This window comes from Ictidomys tridecemlineatus, chromosome 11 (assembly GCF_052094955.1).
Source record: "Ictidomys tridecemlineatus isolate mIctTri1 chromosome 11, mIctTri1.hap1, whole genome shotgun sequence".
NCBI classification, from domain to species: Eukaryota; Metazoa; Chordata; class Mammalia; order Rodentia; family Sciuridae; genus Ictidomys; species Ictidomys tridecemlineatus.
The window spans coordinates 129,593,733-129,614,216 of NC_135487.1; the positions used below are offsets into that span (position 1 = coordinate 129,593,733).

Below are 20,484 nucleotides of genomic sequence, written 5' to 3' on the forward strand. Positions count from 1 at the left end.
CAACTTGTTTTATCACTCACAATCCTGCCCGATAAATAGGTCGAGATTGCTGTGTTATGGGAGTAATAGGTGAGCAAACCAGTCCTACCGCAGGAAGCTTCTGGACTTGGCTGGTTTGTCCCTGACTCAACTTGCCTCTGGCTTCTGAGAACTGAATTGGATTGGGCTTTGCTTCAGCTGAGCTCCTGACACTGACAACCTTGAGTAGCTTTCAGGTAAAAAAAACAGTGAAATTTGGTACGTTGATTTACTGGAAGTAAAAGAAGGTAAACAAGTTGTAGGATATAAACTCACCCAAGGCCGTTGGTCAGCAAACATCTCTCTGCCATTTAGATCAATCCGAACCAATCATCATTACTTGCCTGTCAGAATCCTACAGGCAGGAAGTAGAGAAATCCAAATTCCATAATCCATTAAAGACAGCTAAGAGTCTGGTGTCTGATGAAAAGAGAAAGGACAGAAAAGTTTTCTCTCTATAAAATCCCAGAGAATTCTGGGCCTCAAGATTTGTTAAGACTGAGTCTCCGTAGTGAGGATAAAGTAGCCAAGGTTCACAGATAGCCAGGAAGAGGTACTCCCAGGGACTAGAGTGCAACCAGAGGAAGTAAGATTATAGGTTAAAGAAGTAGGATAAATACATTCTATAACCCTTCCCCTAGTGGATCAGTAATAGACCGAATGGAAGAGAAAGATGGACACAATCTATATATCCTAAATTTAGGGCCTATACTTTGATTTGCAATCCTCAAATGGTTCTGCTCTCAGGATTATATCTCCATTATGGACACAATCTATATCATTAAAATCACCATAATAAATAGCATCAAGATTATTAGCATCAAGATTATCAGCATCATAATCGTCTATAATCAAAGGGTCCACCAGTTCACTGACCTAGAACCATAATCCACTTCCAGGCAGACCAATCAGAAGCTACTTTTGTACAGTGCTATATATCCCAAAACACTAATGAATCTCAAGACACAATATCTGACATATGATTTTAGCTCTCAAAACTGCAGCAAGTTTCATGATAACAGTGTCATTCACAAAATGCAAACAATACAGTATTTTGATTGAACATATAAAAGAGCAATTTAAAATTTTTGAACAAAAACAACTTGTACATTTATTGAATGTTATTTTGTTCTAGGCATTTTACTTGCTATCTCTTTTAGGCTTTATGACAACCCTATGAACATCTCCTACAGAGATGTTAAGTCACTTAATAAGTGACCAAGGCAACCCAGATCTGCCAGATTCCAAAGTCCACGCTCTTAGTCACTGAGATAAACTGCTCTGCTTTGGATTTTGTTTTAGATTTTAGGGAGAAGACATGAAACATAAACTTTTAAGAATCTTTCCCTATGTCTTCTCTGAATTCTTCTATGTGGTTCAGACTCAGGGAACAGGTGTGAGAATGGCCATGACAGAAATTTAGGCTAATGGCTTCTCCTCTTGGGGCCAAGGTCACAAGACCCATTTTCCATGTGTATGTCTGTCTCTTAAGCCACTCCCATCCCAGATATGAGTGAAATGTCATCTCTCAATATCTTAGAAAGCTAAGAATTGGTCTCCCAAGGTCAAGGGTCCTGGAACCTCAGGTAATAGATTATACTCCAACTTGCACAAAATTGAGAATACTGGGTGGGGTGATTGGATTCCAGAACATGGTGAATCTCTGAGAACTTAGTCACTCTATAATAGTTACATAAAATAATTACTCTATTTGCCTTTTGCAATTAACTCACAAAGCTAGTAACCTAGTATCCCTTTTTTAAGACAGCAATCCACAAGTAAGAAAACATCCCACTAAAAAAAAAAAAAACAAAACAAAAGAGGGATACTGTAGGTGTGATTTTCCAATTTTCCAAAGGTCTCACTTTATTATTTTTTGTCTTGAGTCCATTTGCTCAGAGAAAAGACATAAACAGAGCAGTCTCCAAAGATCGAAGCACTCAAGCAATTAGTGCCAGAGGCAAGGAATGAGTGCACAGGTAGAATGACTTTACTTATAATAGATTTTAAAAATATAGTTAATTGTTAAAGGGAGAACAAATGAAATTATCACAGATAATGGCAATAGTTAATATTAATTGGATCAATAAGTGATTTGAAATCTAATCTTGATGCCATCACTCATAGAAGTCCTAAATTTATTTTTCCCTACTTCTACTCAAAGGTGTCATCCTAGGCAGCCCATGGTAGAACTTTTGTCAATTCTTTCCTCATCTAGAAGGCATGAAAAGTCAGCCTCACTGTGTATTGTGGAGTAAATATGTCCCTAGTTAAAATTTTTTGTGATTTAAGGACACATAGACAAGGCATTTTGGTCAACAGCAAAGAGCAAATCCTCAATGCCCTTTAAAACAGGATCTATCAAGATCACTGAAGAAGTATGATGAATAATTCCAAAATCATAATTAATCCCAAACCAAAATAACTTCATTGAAGACATTGTGCTTAGCACTGGGCCTTTCATGTTTCAGATCTTTAATAAAATACATTTGTGTGTGTGTGTGTGTGTGTGAGAGAGAGAGAGAGAGAGAGAGAGAGAGAGAGAGAGAGAGAGAGAGAGAGAGAGAGAGAGAGAGAACGGGAGGACAGAATGTGTGTGTGAACTTCATACATAAATCTTCAGTGTTCCCTGATGCCCAAGGGGCCAAGCTTCAGCAACGACCTGGCTTCATTATGCTGTTTCACATATTCTCAGAATGCCTCATTCTAGGAAGCAAGTAACAAAGAGAAGGGTTGTGAAATCACAGAAAGTTCTAAAAATATATTCAGTGAAGTAAAATGAATTGCTGAGTGTCTCTGAACTAAAGAAATGAGTCCAACTACTTTAAATTCACACTCAAGAGTGGACCTCCTTTTTTTTAACCTTATCAGTTATTCCTTTTACTTACAAAGTTGGTTCCAAATAAATAAATAGTTCTAAAAATCACATCTATGGTTAAAAGGACAATATTTTTACTCACCAAATAATATTCAAAAGAATGTAAATGCAGCGGGCACGATGGTGCACACCTGCAATCCAATTGACTTGGGAGGCTGAGGCAGGAGGATCGTGAGTTCAAAGTCAACCTCAGCAAAAATGAGGTGATAAGCAATTCAGTAAGACACTATCTCTAAATAATATACAAAACAGAGCTAGGGATGTGTCTCAGTGGTCAAGTTCCCCTGAGTTTAATCCCTGGTACTCTCCTCCCAAAACAAAAGAAGGTAAATGCACAAAGTGCTGCAACATTTTGAGCACATAGAGACTTTTAGGAAACTACTTTGATTGCAGAGGTTCTAGATTGTTTAAAGAAGAAAACCACCTGCTTCACACCTGCTTGCAGGTGTGCCTTGCAATTTGTAAAAATACATAATTGAGCTCATTTAGTGAATACTAGAGTTCCAGTGCTAATTAAGTTCCTTCTCCTTCAGTCAGGCTTAACTAGTCAGTAAGTTTCCAAATCCATCAGAGCAATCTCTTCTTCACACTGTCATCACAAGTTATTGACACTGTGACTGTATGGACCAGATGAGCATCCAAGATTCAGTCTTAAGATATGGCTCTAAGGCAGAGTTCAGCAAGCATCTGAAGATTCCAGGTGGGATATCTGAGTTAAATCTAACAAGTCACGGAAGCCCTAGTGTTGTATTTAGAAAGCCTGGGTATGTTGGCAGGAATCCTCTTTGTGAGACCCTATTGCTCCAGTACATGAATCTCAAGATACCAATAATCATGTGGAAAAAATAAGAAAGGAATCTGTGGATGACGGCATTCTTGGCTGGTGTAGGTAGTAGGTCCATCTTCCTCCTGAACTTTTCATGATGAAAAAATTCCTTTGAAGGCCAAGTTCCAAAAATTGGTCTCTGAGAAACCATGAGGATTGAACAGAGTTAGGAATCTTCTCTAGGAACCATCACCCCCCAAACCTAATTTATATCTTTCTAAATCAGACTTCATAGTAAAAAGGAAAATACATTGAATTCTCATCAAGTGCTAAGCATTACCCTAATATTATGTTACTCTCTGATACCTGTAATTGGCCCTATCTCACAGGATTAGAAACAGACTCCAATTTAGAAAGTTTACCAAATTACAGGTAGTATATGTCGAACTTATGATACTAAAATGATCCATCTGTCTTAATGTAAAGCTTAATTTTTTTTCCTACTGAGTCATCATCCACAGGCCAAGAACAGGTCCCTAAACTGCTCTTGGAGAAAAGACTTTTAACACATATCAGTGCCCCTGGATAAAGTCATAGGTATCTAAGTCGAGTTCATTGAGCAACACTGAAACAGGGGTTTCTAAGAATCACTGAACAACAACAACAACAACAACAACAACAAAAAAAAAATAGACACAGACACAGATTCTCTTGGGCCCAAAGGTAAATTCTCAATTTGAACCTAACAGGAAATAAAGCAGATGACTCTAACATGGAGAAGGATCACCTTGAATAGGATTAGATGTAAAAACAAAACTTATTTGACATGAAATGGAAAAAGCAAAAGCCAGAACTTTCACACGTGTCTTCCTCTTGAAGACAATCCAGTGTCCAGCAGTGCACAAGCTTCACCAAATGGGCCTCTAATCAAAGCCTTTGGTGGTTCCTGGCAGCTTAGAGCAACGTGAATTTGGAATAAGCCAAGGGTGATGAAAAAATAAGAAAGAAAGGACAACCAGACAGGAAATGTCATAGCCAAACTGTGCCCTAGCTCAGCATTCCAAGCCTCTGAGTCTTTGGACTAAATAACTTTTCAGAACCTGGGCAAGCAAGTCTCTGCTGATTATCAAATTCCTCCTTAGAACCCAGTACTTTGCTTCCTTTCCAAGTGGTACTTATCATCTCTGAAATGGTGACCATAATTGTCCTTCAGAATGGCTGCTGAAATCACCTGAAATGCGTCCACTTGTACCCTGACACTAGTAACACCTTGTAAGGGAAAACAGAGAGTGGGGAAACTTACCTAGGGACACAGACCCCATGCGAGCCAGGACTGTCTTGCACAACAGTACGTACACTAAGACCCACTAAATCGTACACTCTTAAAGGCCAAATTTTGTGATGTGTGAATTATGTCTCAATAAAGATGTTCTATTTTTAAAAGTCAGGATTTACCTTCCAGGCAATACTTTTGACAGAGAAATAGTATTTCTGCCATAAAAGGCCTACTACTGGCTTCTAACTTGTTTTTACAAACACGATCAAGCACCTCTTACATATTAAACCCTGGGCTTGGGCTGGGGTTGTGAGCTTGCAATAATTACGTAGTTTACTAAGCGTTTCTTTCGTGCCACAAATTATTTTCATCAGTGAGGTTGATGTTGTTATTCCCATTCTTTGAATTTGGAAACTGAGGCTGAAAAGCTTACTTGCTGCTCAAATAACACAGCTAGTAAAAGGCAGAGCTGAGATTTGAACTGAAGTCTTTCTTACTAAAAGTCTATAATTTAAATGGCATGCAAATGAGAAGAGGAAGAAAAACCTGAATGCAAAGGATACAAAAGAGTAAATGGCAGAGTTCTGAGACTGGACCAACGACAGCGAGTTCCAGAGCTCTAAACTAGAAGGCTGGAGTTGCTCTAAGGGCATGGCTTTAAAATTCTGTTTCAAGGTGGAGTCTGGGGCCTAAAAGTCTTCCTTATGCAGAAATCATTTTAACAAAAACAACATTCTAAAAGATTCATACAATTGAGAATGACTATATATCAAGGGAAGACAACTTGCTCTATGGTTGTGCTGGTGTAAGACTCCCTGGCTGTGAGATCTCAGGGCAAATTCATTAATATTCTGTGAACAGATGCTCATTCTAAGGATTTATCAAGCTCCAGACGTTGTCTAGATGATGAGGTGAATAAGATATGCTAACTGTCCCAAAGAAGTGCCCAGACAGGAGTTGATGAACCCAGATACGAGGTGTACTGTGTGGCTAAATGGCAGGCCTTAGTATCAGGCAGCATGGTTTCTGTCTGACTAGGTGTGCCACTGACTAGGTGTGAATTTGAACACACTTTTAAATTTCTTTATGCTTCCACCTCCTTATATGTAAGATGGGGATGACAGTAATACTGGCCTTACAAGGTGAGTATGAGAAATAAATAAGTTTGTAAAACCACCATGTCTAGAAGACAGTGAGCACTTTACAACAGCTACTCTCATAATCAACTGGTGCAAAGTACAGAAGAGCTGACTTGTCATGCCTAACATAGCTTTCTGATTATCTTTGCTACCTTCAAATATATTTGATATATTTTATGTAACTGACACTTTCCCAAGGGTTCTGTCCCAAAGAGACCAAATTACCAATGTATAACAGTGTGTGGGAAGAAAGCCCACTCTAATTCATCTTGAACACTTCTGAAAACATGATTTTATATACAGTCCATTTTACTTTGAAAGCCTACAAAAGAGCCTTCATAGGGCAAGAGAATGTTTCTTTTTCTTTCTTTTTTTTCTGCCTTGTACATTACTCTTTCATATTATTTGCATTTGACTGGACCTGACACACCTAAAATGGTCCAGAATTCTTGAGTAATAATTATGCAATAAATATACAGAGTAGCTAGTGAAATGGTTAAGAGCAATGGTGCTATAATAAAGTAGATCCTGTTTTTTCCATCTTCTAGCTATGACTCTAAATACTTTTATTATACTTTCTAAACTTGTATCTTCATCTGTAAAATGAAATAAAAATACAGAAATGTTGTGAAGAGATGATATGGTATGTGAAATACTTTCAGCACACTAGAACATAGTAAATTATTAATAAATGGAAGTTATAATTGCAAAAAGACATGAGTTAAGTAGATCTAGTAGCTTGAGTTCACTTTTAATTAAATAAGCATTTATTGTGCACCTGCCAAGTCTCTTACACTCTGCTACTTTCTGAGGGTACTAGATAAAGGAAATGAATTATGTGAATTCTCTAAAACAAAGTCTCTGCTTTTCACATGTCTATGACCCTAAAAAAAGTGTCCTGCAACATGTCCTCATACTGGAATGTGGGGCCCAGTGCCAGCCCTTTCTGCAATCACCTTATAGATGAGAATGTGAAGAAGGAGGAAGATAAACATGTAGAGAGGTGGAGATAGATTTGATTGAAAATTATCAGCTCTTCCCACAGAGGACAGCACCCACATGTTATAAGGATCACTCACAAGCTATATAAGGATCACTATTTCACTCCACCATCACCCTGCAAGCTGCATCAGGCTCTATCCTACTTGTTCCTTTGGTGAACCAGGTAAGAGAAAATTTCATCCTGCTACCTCTGTGAACATCTGGTATTGCCCATGACAGAAATCCAAGAGTATGAGATAAGGCAGAGATTGTACAGATTTTGTCATTCTTTCCTTTTTTTCTTTTCTTTTTTTAAGAGAAAGAGAAAGGAGAGAGAGAGGAAGAGAGAGAGAGAGAGAGAGAGAGAGAGAGAGAGAGAGAGAGAGAGGGAGGATGGGGGGAGAGGGAGGGAGGGAGAGAGAGAGAGGATGGGGGGAGAGGGAGGGAGAGAGAGAGAGAGGATGGGGGGAGACGGAGGGAGAGAGGGAGGGAGAGAGAGAGAGAGAGAGAGAGAGAGAGAGAGAGAGAGAGAGAATTTTTTAAATATTTATTTTTCGGTTTTCGGCGGACACAACATCTTTGTTTGTATGTGGTGCTGAGGATAGAACCTGGGCCGCACGCATGCCAGGCGAGCGCGCTACCGCTTGAGCCACATCCCCAGCCCTCGTTTTTTTCTTTTTGTTGCTTTTTTGTTGGTTGTTTTTGGGGTTAGCTTAGTTTATTCTGGAGTCTTTTGGGAATAAGTATACCTTTATGGAGAAGAATAATGAAAGTAAAAACTTGTCTTCTTTTAAGCCATTTCATACTCTGTTTTTGTTTTGTTGTATGTCATTTTTTTTCTAGTCTGTGCAGCTCAAATAGGAAAGAGTCTAACATTGTGATAGTCTTTTCCTTGTTCAGTTCCTACTGCTTCAAGATCTAATTATCTGCTAGTCAAACTCCTGCCTCCAGTGCTGAGCTTTTCTACCTGGTTAATGAAAAAGAACAGTGTTTAATCAAATGCTGAGACTGGCTAATTTTGCCATTTTTAATTTGCTGAGTTCAGGACTTGGGTCCAATTTACCTTCTGATGCCCAAAGGGGGGGATGCAGATGTCATGGTAGAAGGACAGTAACTTTTAACTCAAGAACAGCAGCAGTAAAACTAGAGAGCTTGGGGCAATGGTGTCTAGGTGGTTCTGGAAAACTTGGAAGCTCTAGGGCAACACCCAAGTCACAAAAGTACCCAAATTGTAGAGAGATTACATGTAGAGACTATATTCAATCACGATTAAAAATATGGAGACCTGAGATCTAGTCCCAGTTGGGCCAGCAACATGCCATTACGTGAACTTAGCAAAGTAATTCAAAATTAATGAAGTTTTTACTATGTTGAACAGTGTTGTAAAATCCCTGATCCACACTTGTATTTGAAGCTTAAAAGAAACAGAAGGTTTAAAAAAATCACGATATTAAAATGAGAACTGTGTGATGCTTAGATCCAACTCTGTTCTTTTTTTTTAAGAAAGAGAGAGAGAGAGAGAGAGAGAGAGAGAGAGAGAGAGAGAGAGAATTTTTTTAGTATTTTATTTTTTAATTTTCGGTGGACACAACATCTTTATTTTATTTTTATGTGGTGTTGAGGATGGAACCCAGCACCCCGCGCATGCCAGGCGAGCACATTACCACTTGAGCCACATCCCCAGCCCCAACTCTGTTATTGAACAATAAAATGAGAGTGCAGATGAATTAAAAGGAAAGGAAATAATGATACTTTTTTGTTACTTTTTCATTCTAGGTTTACTTAAACTTGCAAAAAGATGACAGATCTTTTAAGAAGTGTTGTCACTGTCATAGATATTTTCTATAAATATACAAAGCAAGATGGGGAATGTGGCACACTGAGCAAGGATGAACTAAAGGAACTTCTGGAGAAGGAATTTCGTCCAATTCTGAAGGTAAGGATCATGTGCAAGGCCATTAGGATCTTGCGGGTGCTCATTTATAGAACCAAGATTACCTAGAAAGGGCAAAGCTCCAAAGGTCTTTGAGAAAACACTATAAGCAGATTTTTTTGGACATTATAAAGTTCATTAAGGTACATGTATTTTCAAAAAGCCAATGTTTCTTCCTCACTTTTCACTGTACTCCCACCTTATAGACATAGTCTTTCTCATGCACTCAGGTTCTCTTCTGAAAAAGCAGAAAATAAATTTATACTAAGACATGAAATAATAAATTATCCTGTCAAGTAGGGAAAAATGTATAGAGTCTGGATATTGTCCACAAAGGAGTTAACAATGTGGCCAGGGTGATTTAAAAAAAAAAAAGTACTTTTTCCCATCTACTTGGGAAAGACTGTATTGACTTCAAAATAACATGTCCTAACAGAAGAGGTTAACATGTATATTTAAAACTTATGTAAAACTAAGATATACCAGTTAACCAACTTGGTTTCTTCCACTCCTTCCCATATGCCATACTTGAACAAACTTCTAGCTTAAATCCTTGAAATGTTTTCTTTGAAGGAGTCCAATAGTCTCTATTTCTATTACTCCTTCATATTTACTAGGTCCTATTAACTGAAAGTAATACTTGATTGGACTAAAACTAGAGAATGTCAAGTACTTACAAATCTTTAGCCCTACTTGATTGTTTTAGTTGGTAATGTGGGCTACACTGATCAGGTCTCCCTTGGTATGTCACTTATATACAGAACCCAGATGATCCAGACACAGTAGATGTCATCATGCATATGCTGGATCGAGACCATGATCGAAGACTAGACTTTACTGAGTTTCTTCTGATGGTATTCAAGCTGGCCATGGCCTGCAACAAGGTTCTCAGCAAAGAATACTGCAAAGCTTCAGGGTCAAAGAAGCATAGGCATGGTTACCGACACCAAGAGGAAGAAAATGAAACAGAAGAAGAAGAAGAGGAGACACCAAGACGGAAAAAAGGTTACAGACATTCAAGTTGGAATGAGGGAGAGGAGCATGGATATAGTTCTGGGGGCTCGAGGGGTACTGCAAAATATAGACAGGGGTCCAACTCCAGGAGGCTGAGAAGGCAAGGTGAATTATCCAGCTCCGAAGGATCTGAGAAAAGGTATCAGGGGTCTGGTTCTGGACACTCCTGGAGTAGTGGCAAAGAAAGACATGGTTCTAACTCCGGGGAACTACGGGAAAGAAACAAGTCATATGGTAGCCCCTCTAGGGAATCTGGGGAGGAATATGTATCTGGATCAAAGAGTCAGGGAAGGAAAAGTCATGGTGGTTTTTCACATGGACTAGAGACTAGTGAACATGAATCAAACTCTACGCAGTCAAGAAAGAGTGGAGGACAAAATCTTGGGTCTAGCTCTGAAGGTTCAGGAGACAGTAGGAGACAAAGTCATGCATGTGGTTATAGTAATTCAGGTGGGTGTGGAAGGCCACAAAATGCTTCTAGCTCTTGTCAGACAAGTAGATTTAAAGGGCCAGGAAACCAATCTAGCTGTCCTCAGTCAGGTTGTCAATCAGGAAGTAGTGGAGGACAAGGTCATAGATGTGTCTCAGGAGGGCAGTCCTCTAGATATGGTCGATCTGATCCTAGTTCCTGCAGGCAGTCTTGTAGTCAGCGAAGATGTGAATCTAAACAATGCGGTCAACCACAAAACTGTGGAGGACAACAAGGAACAGGCTCAAGTCAGTCCTCTTGCTCTGCAAAATATGGCTGTGGAACAAGTCAGTCTTCTAGTTGTGGTCAACATAGATCTGGTTCTTGTGGACAGTCTTCAAACTCTCATCAAAAAGGGTCTGGTCCAAATGAATTTTCCAAATGTGGTCATCATGGGTCTGGTTCAGGTCAGTCCTGCAGCAGTGAACAACATGGACCAGGCTCGGGTCAGTCCTCTGGTTTGGGGCATCACGGGTCTGGCATAGGTCAGTCTTGCTGTGGCCAGTATGGGTCTGGCTCAAGTCAGTCTTCTGGCTGTGGTCAACATGGGTCTAGCTCAAGTCAGTCTTCTGGCTGTGGTCAACATGGGTCTAGCTCAAGTCAGTCTTCTGGCTGTGGTCAACATGGGTCTGGCTCAAGTCAGTTTTCTGGGTGTGGTCAACACGGGTCTGGCAAGAGCCAGTCCTCTGGCCTCGGGCAGCACGGGTCTGGCTCGGGCCAGTCCTCTGGCTTCGAGCAGCACACGTCTAGCTCTGGCCAGTCCTCTGGTTTCGGGCAGCACGGGTCTAGCATGGGCCAGTCCTCTGGCCTCGGGCAGCATGGGTTTGGCTCGGGCCATTCCTCTGGCTTCGGGCAACAGGGGTCTGGCTCGGGCCAGTCCTCTGGCTTCGAGCAGCACACGTCTGGCTCGGGCCAGTCCTCTGGCTTCAAGCAGCACACGTCTGGCTCGGGCCATTCCTCTGGGTTGGGGCAGCACGGGTCTGGCTTGGGCCATTCCTCTGGCTTCGAGCAGCACACGTCTGGCTCGGGCCAGTCCTCTGGCTTCAAGCAGCACGGGTCTGGCTCGGGCCATTCCTCTGGGTTGGGGCAGCACGGGTCTGGCTTGGGCCATTCCTCTGGCTTCGAGCAGCACACGTCTGGCTCGGGCCAGTCCTCTGGCTTGGGGCAGCACGGGTCTGGCTTGGGCCATTCCTCTGGCTTAGGGCAGCACGGGTCTGGCTCGGGCCATTCCTCTGGGTTGGGGCAGCACGGGTCTGGCTTGGGCCATTCCTCTGGCTTCGGGCAGCAGGGGTCTGGCTCGGGCCAGTCCTCTGGCTTCGAGCAGCACACGTCTGGCTCGGGCCATTCCTCTGGGTTGGGGCAGCAGCACACGTCTGGCTCGGGCCATTCCTCTGGGTTGGGGCAGCACGGGTCTGGCTTGGGCCATTCCTCTGGCCTCGGGCAGCAGGGGTCTGGCTCGGGCCAGTCGTCTGGCTTCGAGCAGCACACGTCTAGCTCTGGCCAGTCCTCTGGTTTCGGGCAGCACGGGTCTAGCATGGGCCAGTCCTCTGGCCTTGGGCAGCACGGGTTTGGCTCGGGCCATTCCTCTGGCCTCGGGCAGCAGGGGTCTGGCTCGGGCCAGTCCTCTGGCTTCGAGCAGCACACGTCTGGCTCGGGCCAGTCCTCTGGCTTCAAGCAGCACACGTCTGGCTCGGGCCATTCCTCTGGGTTGGGGCAGCACGGGTCTGGCTTGGGCCATTCCTCTGGTTTGGGGCAGCACACGTCTGGCTCGGGCCATTCCTCTGGCTTGGGGCAGCACGGGTCTGGCTTGGGCCATTCCTCTGGCTTCGAGCAGCACACGTCTGGCTCGGGCCATTCCTCTGGGTTGGGGCAGCACGGGTCTGGCTTGGGCCATTCCTCTGGCTTAGGGCAGCAGGGGTCTGGCTCGGGCCAGTCCTCTGGCTTCGAGCAGCACACGTCTGGCTCGGGCCAGTCCTCTGGCTTGGGGCAGCATGGGTCAGGCACGGGCCAGTGCTCTGGCTTTGGGCAGCAAACATCTGCCTCGGGACAGTCCTCTGGCTTCGGGCAGCATGGGACTGGCATGAGCCAGCCCTCAGGATTCGGACAGCACGGGTCTGTCTCTGGCCAGACCTCTGGCTTTGGGCAGCAGATGTCTGGCTCAGGTCACTCCTCTTGCTGCGGGAAGGATACATCCGCCATGGACCAATCCTCAGCAGGATCCACTCATTCAGAGAGACAGGGAACATCTCATGGACAGTCTAGAGACACCACTAGACGTTCACAGTCTTCACAGAGACAATCCACACACTCTGGATCCAGGCCACCTCCACAGAGGACACCTATTCACACTGAGTCCAGTGAGAGTGAAGAGCACTCAGGAATCTCCCACAGACACTCAGGATCCACTCAGGGCCATGCTGGATCTCAACATGGAGAGGCAGGATCCACTCATTCAGAGAGACAGAGGATACCTCATGGACAGTCTAGAGACACCACTGGACGTTCACAGTCTTCACAGAGACAATCCACACACTCTGGATCCAGGCCAACTCCACAGAGGACACCTATTCACACTGAGTCCAGTGAGAGTGAAGAGCACTCAGGAATCTCCCACAGACACTCAGGATCCACTCAGGGCCATGCTGGATCTCAACATGGAGAGGCAGGATCCACTCATTCAGAGAGACAGAGGATACCTCATGGACAGTCTAGAGACACCACTGGACGTTCACAGTCTTCACAGAGACAATCCACACACTCTGGATCCAGGCCAACTCCACAGAGGACACCTATTCACACTGAGTCCAGTGAGAGTGAAGAGCACTCAGGAATCTCCCACAGACACTCAGGATCCACTCAGGGCCATGCTGGATCTCAACATGGAGAGGCAGGATCCACTCATTCAGAGAGACAGAGGATACCTCATGGACAGTCTAGGGACACCACTAGACGTTCACAGTCTTCACAGAGACAATCCACACACTCTGGATCCAGGCCAACTCCACAGAGGACACCTATTCACACTGAGTCCAGTGAGAGTGAAGAGCACTCAGGAATCTCCCACAGACACTCAGGATCCACTCAGGGCCATACTGGATCTCAACATGGAGAGGCAGGATCCACTCATTCAGAGAGACAGAGGATATCTCATGGACAGTCTAGAGACACCACTGGACGTTCACAGTCTTCACAGAGACAATCCACACACTATGGATCCAGACCAACTCCACAGAGGACACCTATTCACACTGAGTCCAGTGAGAGTGAAGAGCACTCAGGAATCTCCCACAGACACTCAGGATCCACTCAGGGCCATGCTGGATCTCAACATGGAGAGGCAGGATCCACTCATTCAGAGAGACAGGGAACATCTCATGGACAGTCTAGAGACACCACTAGACGTTCACAGTCTTCACAGACACAATCCACACACTCTGGATCCAGGCCAACTCCACAGAGGACACCTATTCACACTGAGTCCAGTGAGAGTGAAGAGCACTCAGGAATCTCCCACAGAAACTCAGGATCCACTCAGGGCCATGCTGGATCTCAACATGGAGAGGCAGGATCCACTCATTCAGAGAGACAGAGGATACCTCATGGACAGTCTAGAGACACCACTGGACGTTCACAGTCTTCACAGAGACAATCCACACACTCTGGATCCAGGCCAACTCCACAGAGGACACCTATTCACACTGAGTCCAGTGAGAGTGAAGAGCACTCAGGAATCTCCCACAGAAACTCAAGATCCACTCAGGGCCATGCTGGATCTCAACATGGAGAGGCAGAATCCACTCATTCAGAGAGACAGAGGATACCTCATGGACAGTCTAGAGACACCACTGGACGTTCACAGTCTTCACAGAGACAATCCACACACTCTGGATCCAGGCCAACTCCACAGAGGACACCTATTCACACTGAGTCCAGTGAGAGTGAAGAGCACTCAGGAATCTCCCACAGACACTCAGGATCCACTCAGGGCCATGCTGGATCTCAACATGGAGAGGCAGGATCCACTCATTCAGAGAGACAGGGAACATCTCACGGACAGTCTAGAGACACCACTGGACGTTCACAGTCTGGGCAGAGACAATCCACACACTCTGGATCCAGGCCAACTCCACAGAGGACACCTATTCACACTGAGTCCAGTGAGAGTGAAGAGCACTCAGGAATCTCCCACAGACACTCAGGATCCACTCAGGGCCATGCTGGATCTCAACATGGAGAGGCAGGATCCACTCATTCAGAGAGACAGGGAACGTCTCATGGACAGTCTAGAGACACCACTAGACGTTCACAGTCTTCACAGAGACAATCCACACACTCTGGATCCAGGCCAACTCCACAGAGGACACCTATTCACACTGAGTCCAGTGAGAGTGAAGAGCACTCAGGAATCTCCCACAGACACTCAGGATCCACTCAGGGCCATGCTGGATCTCAACATGGAGAGGCAGGATCCACTCATTCAGAGAGACAGGGAGCATCTCATGGACAGTCTAGAGACACCACTAGACGTTCACAGTCTTCACAGAGACAATCCACACACTCTGGATCCAGGCCAACTCCACAGAGGACACCTATTCACACTGAGTCCAGTGAGAGTGAAGAGCACTCAGGAATCTCCCACAGACACTCAGGATCCACTCAGGGCCATGCTGGATCTCAACATGGAGAGGCAGGATCCACTCATTCAGAGAGACAGGGAACATCTCACGGACAGTCTAGGGACACCACTAGACGTTCACAGTCTTCACAGAGACAATCCACACACTCTGGATCCAGGCCAACTCCACAGAGGACACCTATTCACACTGAGTCCAGTGAGAGTGAAGAGCACTCAGGAATCTCCCACAGAAACTCAGGATCCACTCAGGGCCATGCTGGATCTCAACATGGAGAGGCAGGATCCACTCATTCAGAGAGACAGAGGATACCTCATGGACAGTCTAGAGACACCACTGGACGTTCACAGTCTGGGCAGAGACAATCCACACACTCTGGATCCAGGCCAACTCCACAGAGGACACCTATTCACACTGAGTCCAGTGAGAGTGAAGAGCACTCAGGAATCTCCCACAGACACTCAGGATCCACTCAGGGCCATGCTGGATCTCAACATGGAGAGGCAGGATCCACTCATTCAGAGAGACAGAGGATACCTCATGGACAGTCTAGGGACACCACTAGACGTTCACAGTCTTCACAGAGACAATCCACACACTCTGGATCCAGGCCAACTCCACAGAGGACACCTATTCACACTGAGTCCAGTGAGAGTGAAGAGCACTCAGGAATCTCCCACAGACACTCAGGATCCACTCAGGGCCATGCTGGATCTCAACATGGAGAGGCAGGATCCACTCATTCAGAGAGACAGGGAGCATCTCATGGACAGTCTAGAGACACCACTAGACGTTCACAGTCTTCACAGAGACAATCCACACACTCTGGATCCAGGCCAACTCCACAGAGGACACCTATTCACACTGAGTCCAGTGAGAGTGAAGAGCACTCAGGAATCTCCCACAGACACTCAGGATCCACTCAGGGCCATGCTGGATCTCAACATGGAGAGGCAGGATCCACTCATTCAGAGAGACAGGGAACATCTCATGGACAGTCTAGAGACACCACTAGACGTTCACAGTCTTCACAGAGACAATCCACACACTCTGGATCCAGGCCAACTCCACAGAGGACACCTATTCACACTGAGTCCAGTGAGAGTGAAGAGCACTCAGGAATCTCCCACAGACACTCAGGATCCACTCAGGGCCATGCTGGATCTCAACATGGAGAGGCAGGATCCACTCATTCAGAGAGACAGGGAACATCTCACGGACAGTCTAGGGACACCACTAGATGTTCACAGTCTTCACAGAGACAATCCACACACTCTGGATCCAGGCCAACTCCACAGAGGACACCTATTCACACTGAGTCCAGTGAGAGTGAAGAGCACTCAGGAATCTCCCACAGACACTCAGGATCCACTCAGGGCCATGCTGGATCTCAACATGGAGAGGCAGGATCCACTCATTCAGAGAGACAGAGGATACCTCATGGACAGTCTAGAGACACCACTGGACGTTCACAGTCTTCACAGAGACAATCCACACACTCTGGATCCAGGCCAACTCCACAGAGGACACCTATTCACACTGAGTCCAGTGAGAGTGAAGAGCACTCAGGAATCTCCCACAGACACTCAGGATCCACTCAGGGCCATGCTGGATCTCAACATGGAGAGGCAGGATCCACTCATTCAGAGAGACAGGGAACATCTCACGGACAGTCTAGGGACACCACTAGACGTTCACAGTCTTCACAGAGACAATCCACACACTCTGGATCCAGGCCAACTCCACAGAGGACACCTATTCACACTGAGTCCAGTGAGAGTGAAGAGCACTCAGGAATCTCCCACAGACACTCAGGATCCACTCAGGGCCATGCTGGATCTCAACATGGAGAGGCAGGATCCACTCATTCAGAGAGACAGAGGATACCTCATGGACAGTCTAGAGACACCACTGGACGTTCACAGTCTGGGCAGAGACAATCCACACACTCTGGATCCAGGCCAACTCCACAGAGGACACCTATTCACACTGAGTCCAGTGAGAGTGAAGAGCACTCAGGAATCTCCCACAGACACTCAGGATCCACTCAGGGCCATGCTGGATCTCAACATGGAGAGGCAGGATCCACTCATTCAGAGAGACAGGGAACATCTCACGGACAGTCTAGGGACACCACTAGACGTTCACAGTCTTCACAGAGACAATCCACACACTCTGGATCCAAGCCAACTCCACAGAGGACACCTATTCACACTGAGTCCAGTGAGAGTGAAGAGCACTCAGGAATCTCCCACAGACACTCAGGATCCACTCAGGGCCATGCTGGATCTCAACATGGAGAGGCAGGATCCACTCATTCAGAGAGACAGGGAACATCTCACGGACAGTCTAGGGACACCACTAGACGTTCACAGTCTTCACAGAGACAATCCACACACTCTGGATCCAGGCCAACTCCACAGAGGACACCTATTCACACTGAGTCCAGTGAGAGTGAAGAGCACTCAGGAATCTCCCACAGACACTCAGGATCCACTCAGGGCCATGCTGGATCTCAACATGGAGAGGCAGGATCCACTCATTCAGAGAGACAGGGAACATCTCACGGACAGTCTAGGGACACCACTAGACGTTCACAGTCTTCACAGAGACAATCCACACACTCTGGATCCAGGCCAACTCCACAGAGGACACCTATTCACACTGAGTCCAGTGAGAGTGAAGAGCACTCAGGAATCTCCCACAGACACTCAGGATCCACTCAGGGCCATGCTGGATCTCAACATGGAGAGGCAGGATCCACTCATTCAGAGAGACAGGGAACATCTCATGGACAGTCTAGAGACACCACTAGACGTTCACAGTCTTCACAGAGACAATCCACACACTCTGGATCCAGGCCAACTCCACAGAGGACACCTATTCACACTGAGTCCAGTGAGAGTGAAGAGCACTCAGGAATCTCCCACAGACACTCAGGATCCACTCAGGGCCATGCTGGATCTCAACATGGAGAGGCAGGATCCACTCATTCAGAGAGACAGGGAACATCTCACGGACAGTCTAGGGACACCACTAGATGTTCACAGTCTTCACAGAGACAATCCACACACTCTGGATCCAGGCCAACTCCACAGAGGACACCTATTCACACTGAGTCCAGTGAGAGTGAAGAGCACTCAGGAATCTCCCACAGACACTCAGGATCCACTCAGGGCCATGCTGGATCTCAACATGGAGAGGCAGGATCCACTCATTCAGAGAGACAGAGGATACCTCATGGACAGTCTAGAGACACCACTGGACGTTCACAGTCTTCACAGAGACAATCCACACACTCTGGATCCAGGCCAACTCCACAGAGGACACCTATTCACACTGAGTCCAGTGAGAGTGAAGAGCACTCAGGAATCTCCCACAGACACTCAGGATCCACTCAGGGCCATGCTGGATCTCAACATGGAGAGGCAGGATCCACTCATTCAGAGAGACAGGGAACATCTCACGGACAGTCTAGGGACACCACTAGACGTTCACAGTCTTCACAGAGACAATCCACACACTCTGGATCCAGGCCAACTCCACAGAGGACACCTATTCACACTGAGTCCAGTGAGAGTGAAGAGCACTCAGGAATCTCCCACAGACACTCAGGATCCACTCAGGGCCATGCTGGATCTCAACATGGAGAGGCAGGATCCACTCATTCAGAGAGACAGAGGATACCTCATGGACAGTCTAGAGACACCACTGGACGTTCACAGTCTGGGCAGAGACAATCCACACACTCTGGATCCAGGCCAACTCCACAGAGGACACCTATTCACACTGAGTCCAGTGAGAGTGAAGAGCACTCAGGAATCTCCCACAGACACTCAGGATCCACTCAGGGCCATGCTGGATCTCAACATGGAGAGGCAGGATCCACTCATTCAGAGAGACAGGGAACATCTCACGGACAGTCTAGGGACACCACTAGACGTTCACAGTCTTCACAGAGACAATCCACACACTCTGGATCCAAGCCAACTCCACAGAGGACACCTATTCACACTGAGTCCAGTGAGAGTGAAGAGCACTCAGGAATCTCCCACAGACACTCAGGATCCACTCAGGGCCATGCTGGATCTCAACATGGAGAGGCAGGATCCACTCATTCAGAGAGACAGGGAACATCTCACGGACAGTCTAGGGACACCACTAGACGTTCACAGTCTTCACAGAGACAATCCACACACTCTGGATCCAGGCCAACTCCACAGAGGACACCTATTCACACTGAGTCCAGTGAGAGTGAAGAGCACTCAGGAATCTCCCACAGACACTCAGGATCCACTCAGGGCCATGCTGGATCTCAACATGGAGAGGCAGGATCCACTCATTCAGAGAGACAGGGAACATCTCACGGACAGTCTAGGGACACCACTAGACGTTCACAGTCTTCACAGAGACAATCCACACACTCTGGATCCAGGCCAACTCCACAGAGGACACCTATTCACACTGAGTCCAGTGAGAGTGAAGAGCACTCAGGAATCTCCCACAGACACTCAGGATCCACTCAGGGCCATGCTGGATCTCAACATGGAGAGGCAGGATCCACTCATTCAGAGAGACAGGGAACATCTCATGGACAGTCTAGAGACACCACTAGACGTTCACAGTCTTCACAGAGACAATCCACACACTCTGGATCCAGGCCAACTCCACAGAGGACACCTATTCACACTGAGTCCAGTGAGAGTGAAGAGCACTCAGGAATCTCCCACAGACACTCAGGATCCACTCAGGGCCATGCTGGATCTCAACATGGAGAGGCAGGATCCACTCATTCAGAGAGACAGAGGATATCTCATGGACAGTCTAGAGACACCACTAGACGTTCACAGTCTTCACAGAGACAATCCACACACTCTGGATCCAGACCAACTCCACAGAGGACACCTATTCACACTGAGTCCAGTGAGAGTGAAGAGCACTCAGGAATCTCCCACAGACACTCAGGATCCACTCAGGGCCATGCTGGATCTCAACATGGAGAGGCAGGATCCACTCATTCAGAGAGACATCAAACTGGTCATGAAGAGTCCCAAGGTAGTACTAGACGTGCTCATTCTGGCCTTGGACAATCCCCAGAGAGTAGTTCCCACATAACTCCAAGAAGATCACCTGTTCATAATGAGTCTACTGAGAGAGAACATAAATCAGCCATCTCACAAAGACACTCAGCATCCACTCATAACCATGCTGGATCTCAACATGGTGAATTGGGATCTGGTCACACACAATCACATAATATTCACCAGCAGTCAAGAGATAGTGTCAGATCACAGTCAAGTAGTATTCGTGGTCAGTCTGGAAGAAGACATTTTGAGTCACAGAACAACAGAAAACAAAGCCATGGATCAGTTCATC

At 46.0% G+C, this 20,484-nt stretch overlaps 1 protein-coding gene across 1 annotated transcript; it reads left to right on the top strand.

Moving 5' to 3' along the window:
- The first annotated feature begins 8,856 nt into the window (after nt 1-8,856).
- LOC120890948 (uncharacterized) lies at nt 8,857-20,223 on the top strand. Its single transcript, XM_078027870.1, has 5 exons — nt 8,857-8,994; nt 9,753-12,636; nt 16,024-18,231; nt 18,766-19,886; nt 20,074-20,223. Exons 1-5 carry the CDS (start codon nt 8,857-8,859, stop codon nt 20,221-20,223), a joined length of 6,501 nt encoding a protein of 2,166 aa, XP_077883996.1.
- The last annotated feature ends 261 nt before the right edge of the window (nt 20,224-20,484 follow it).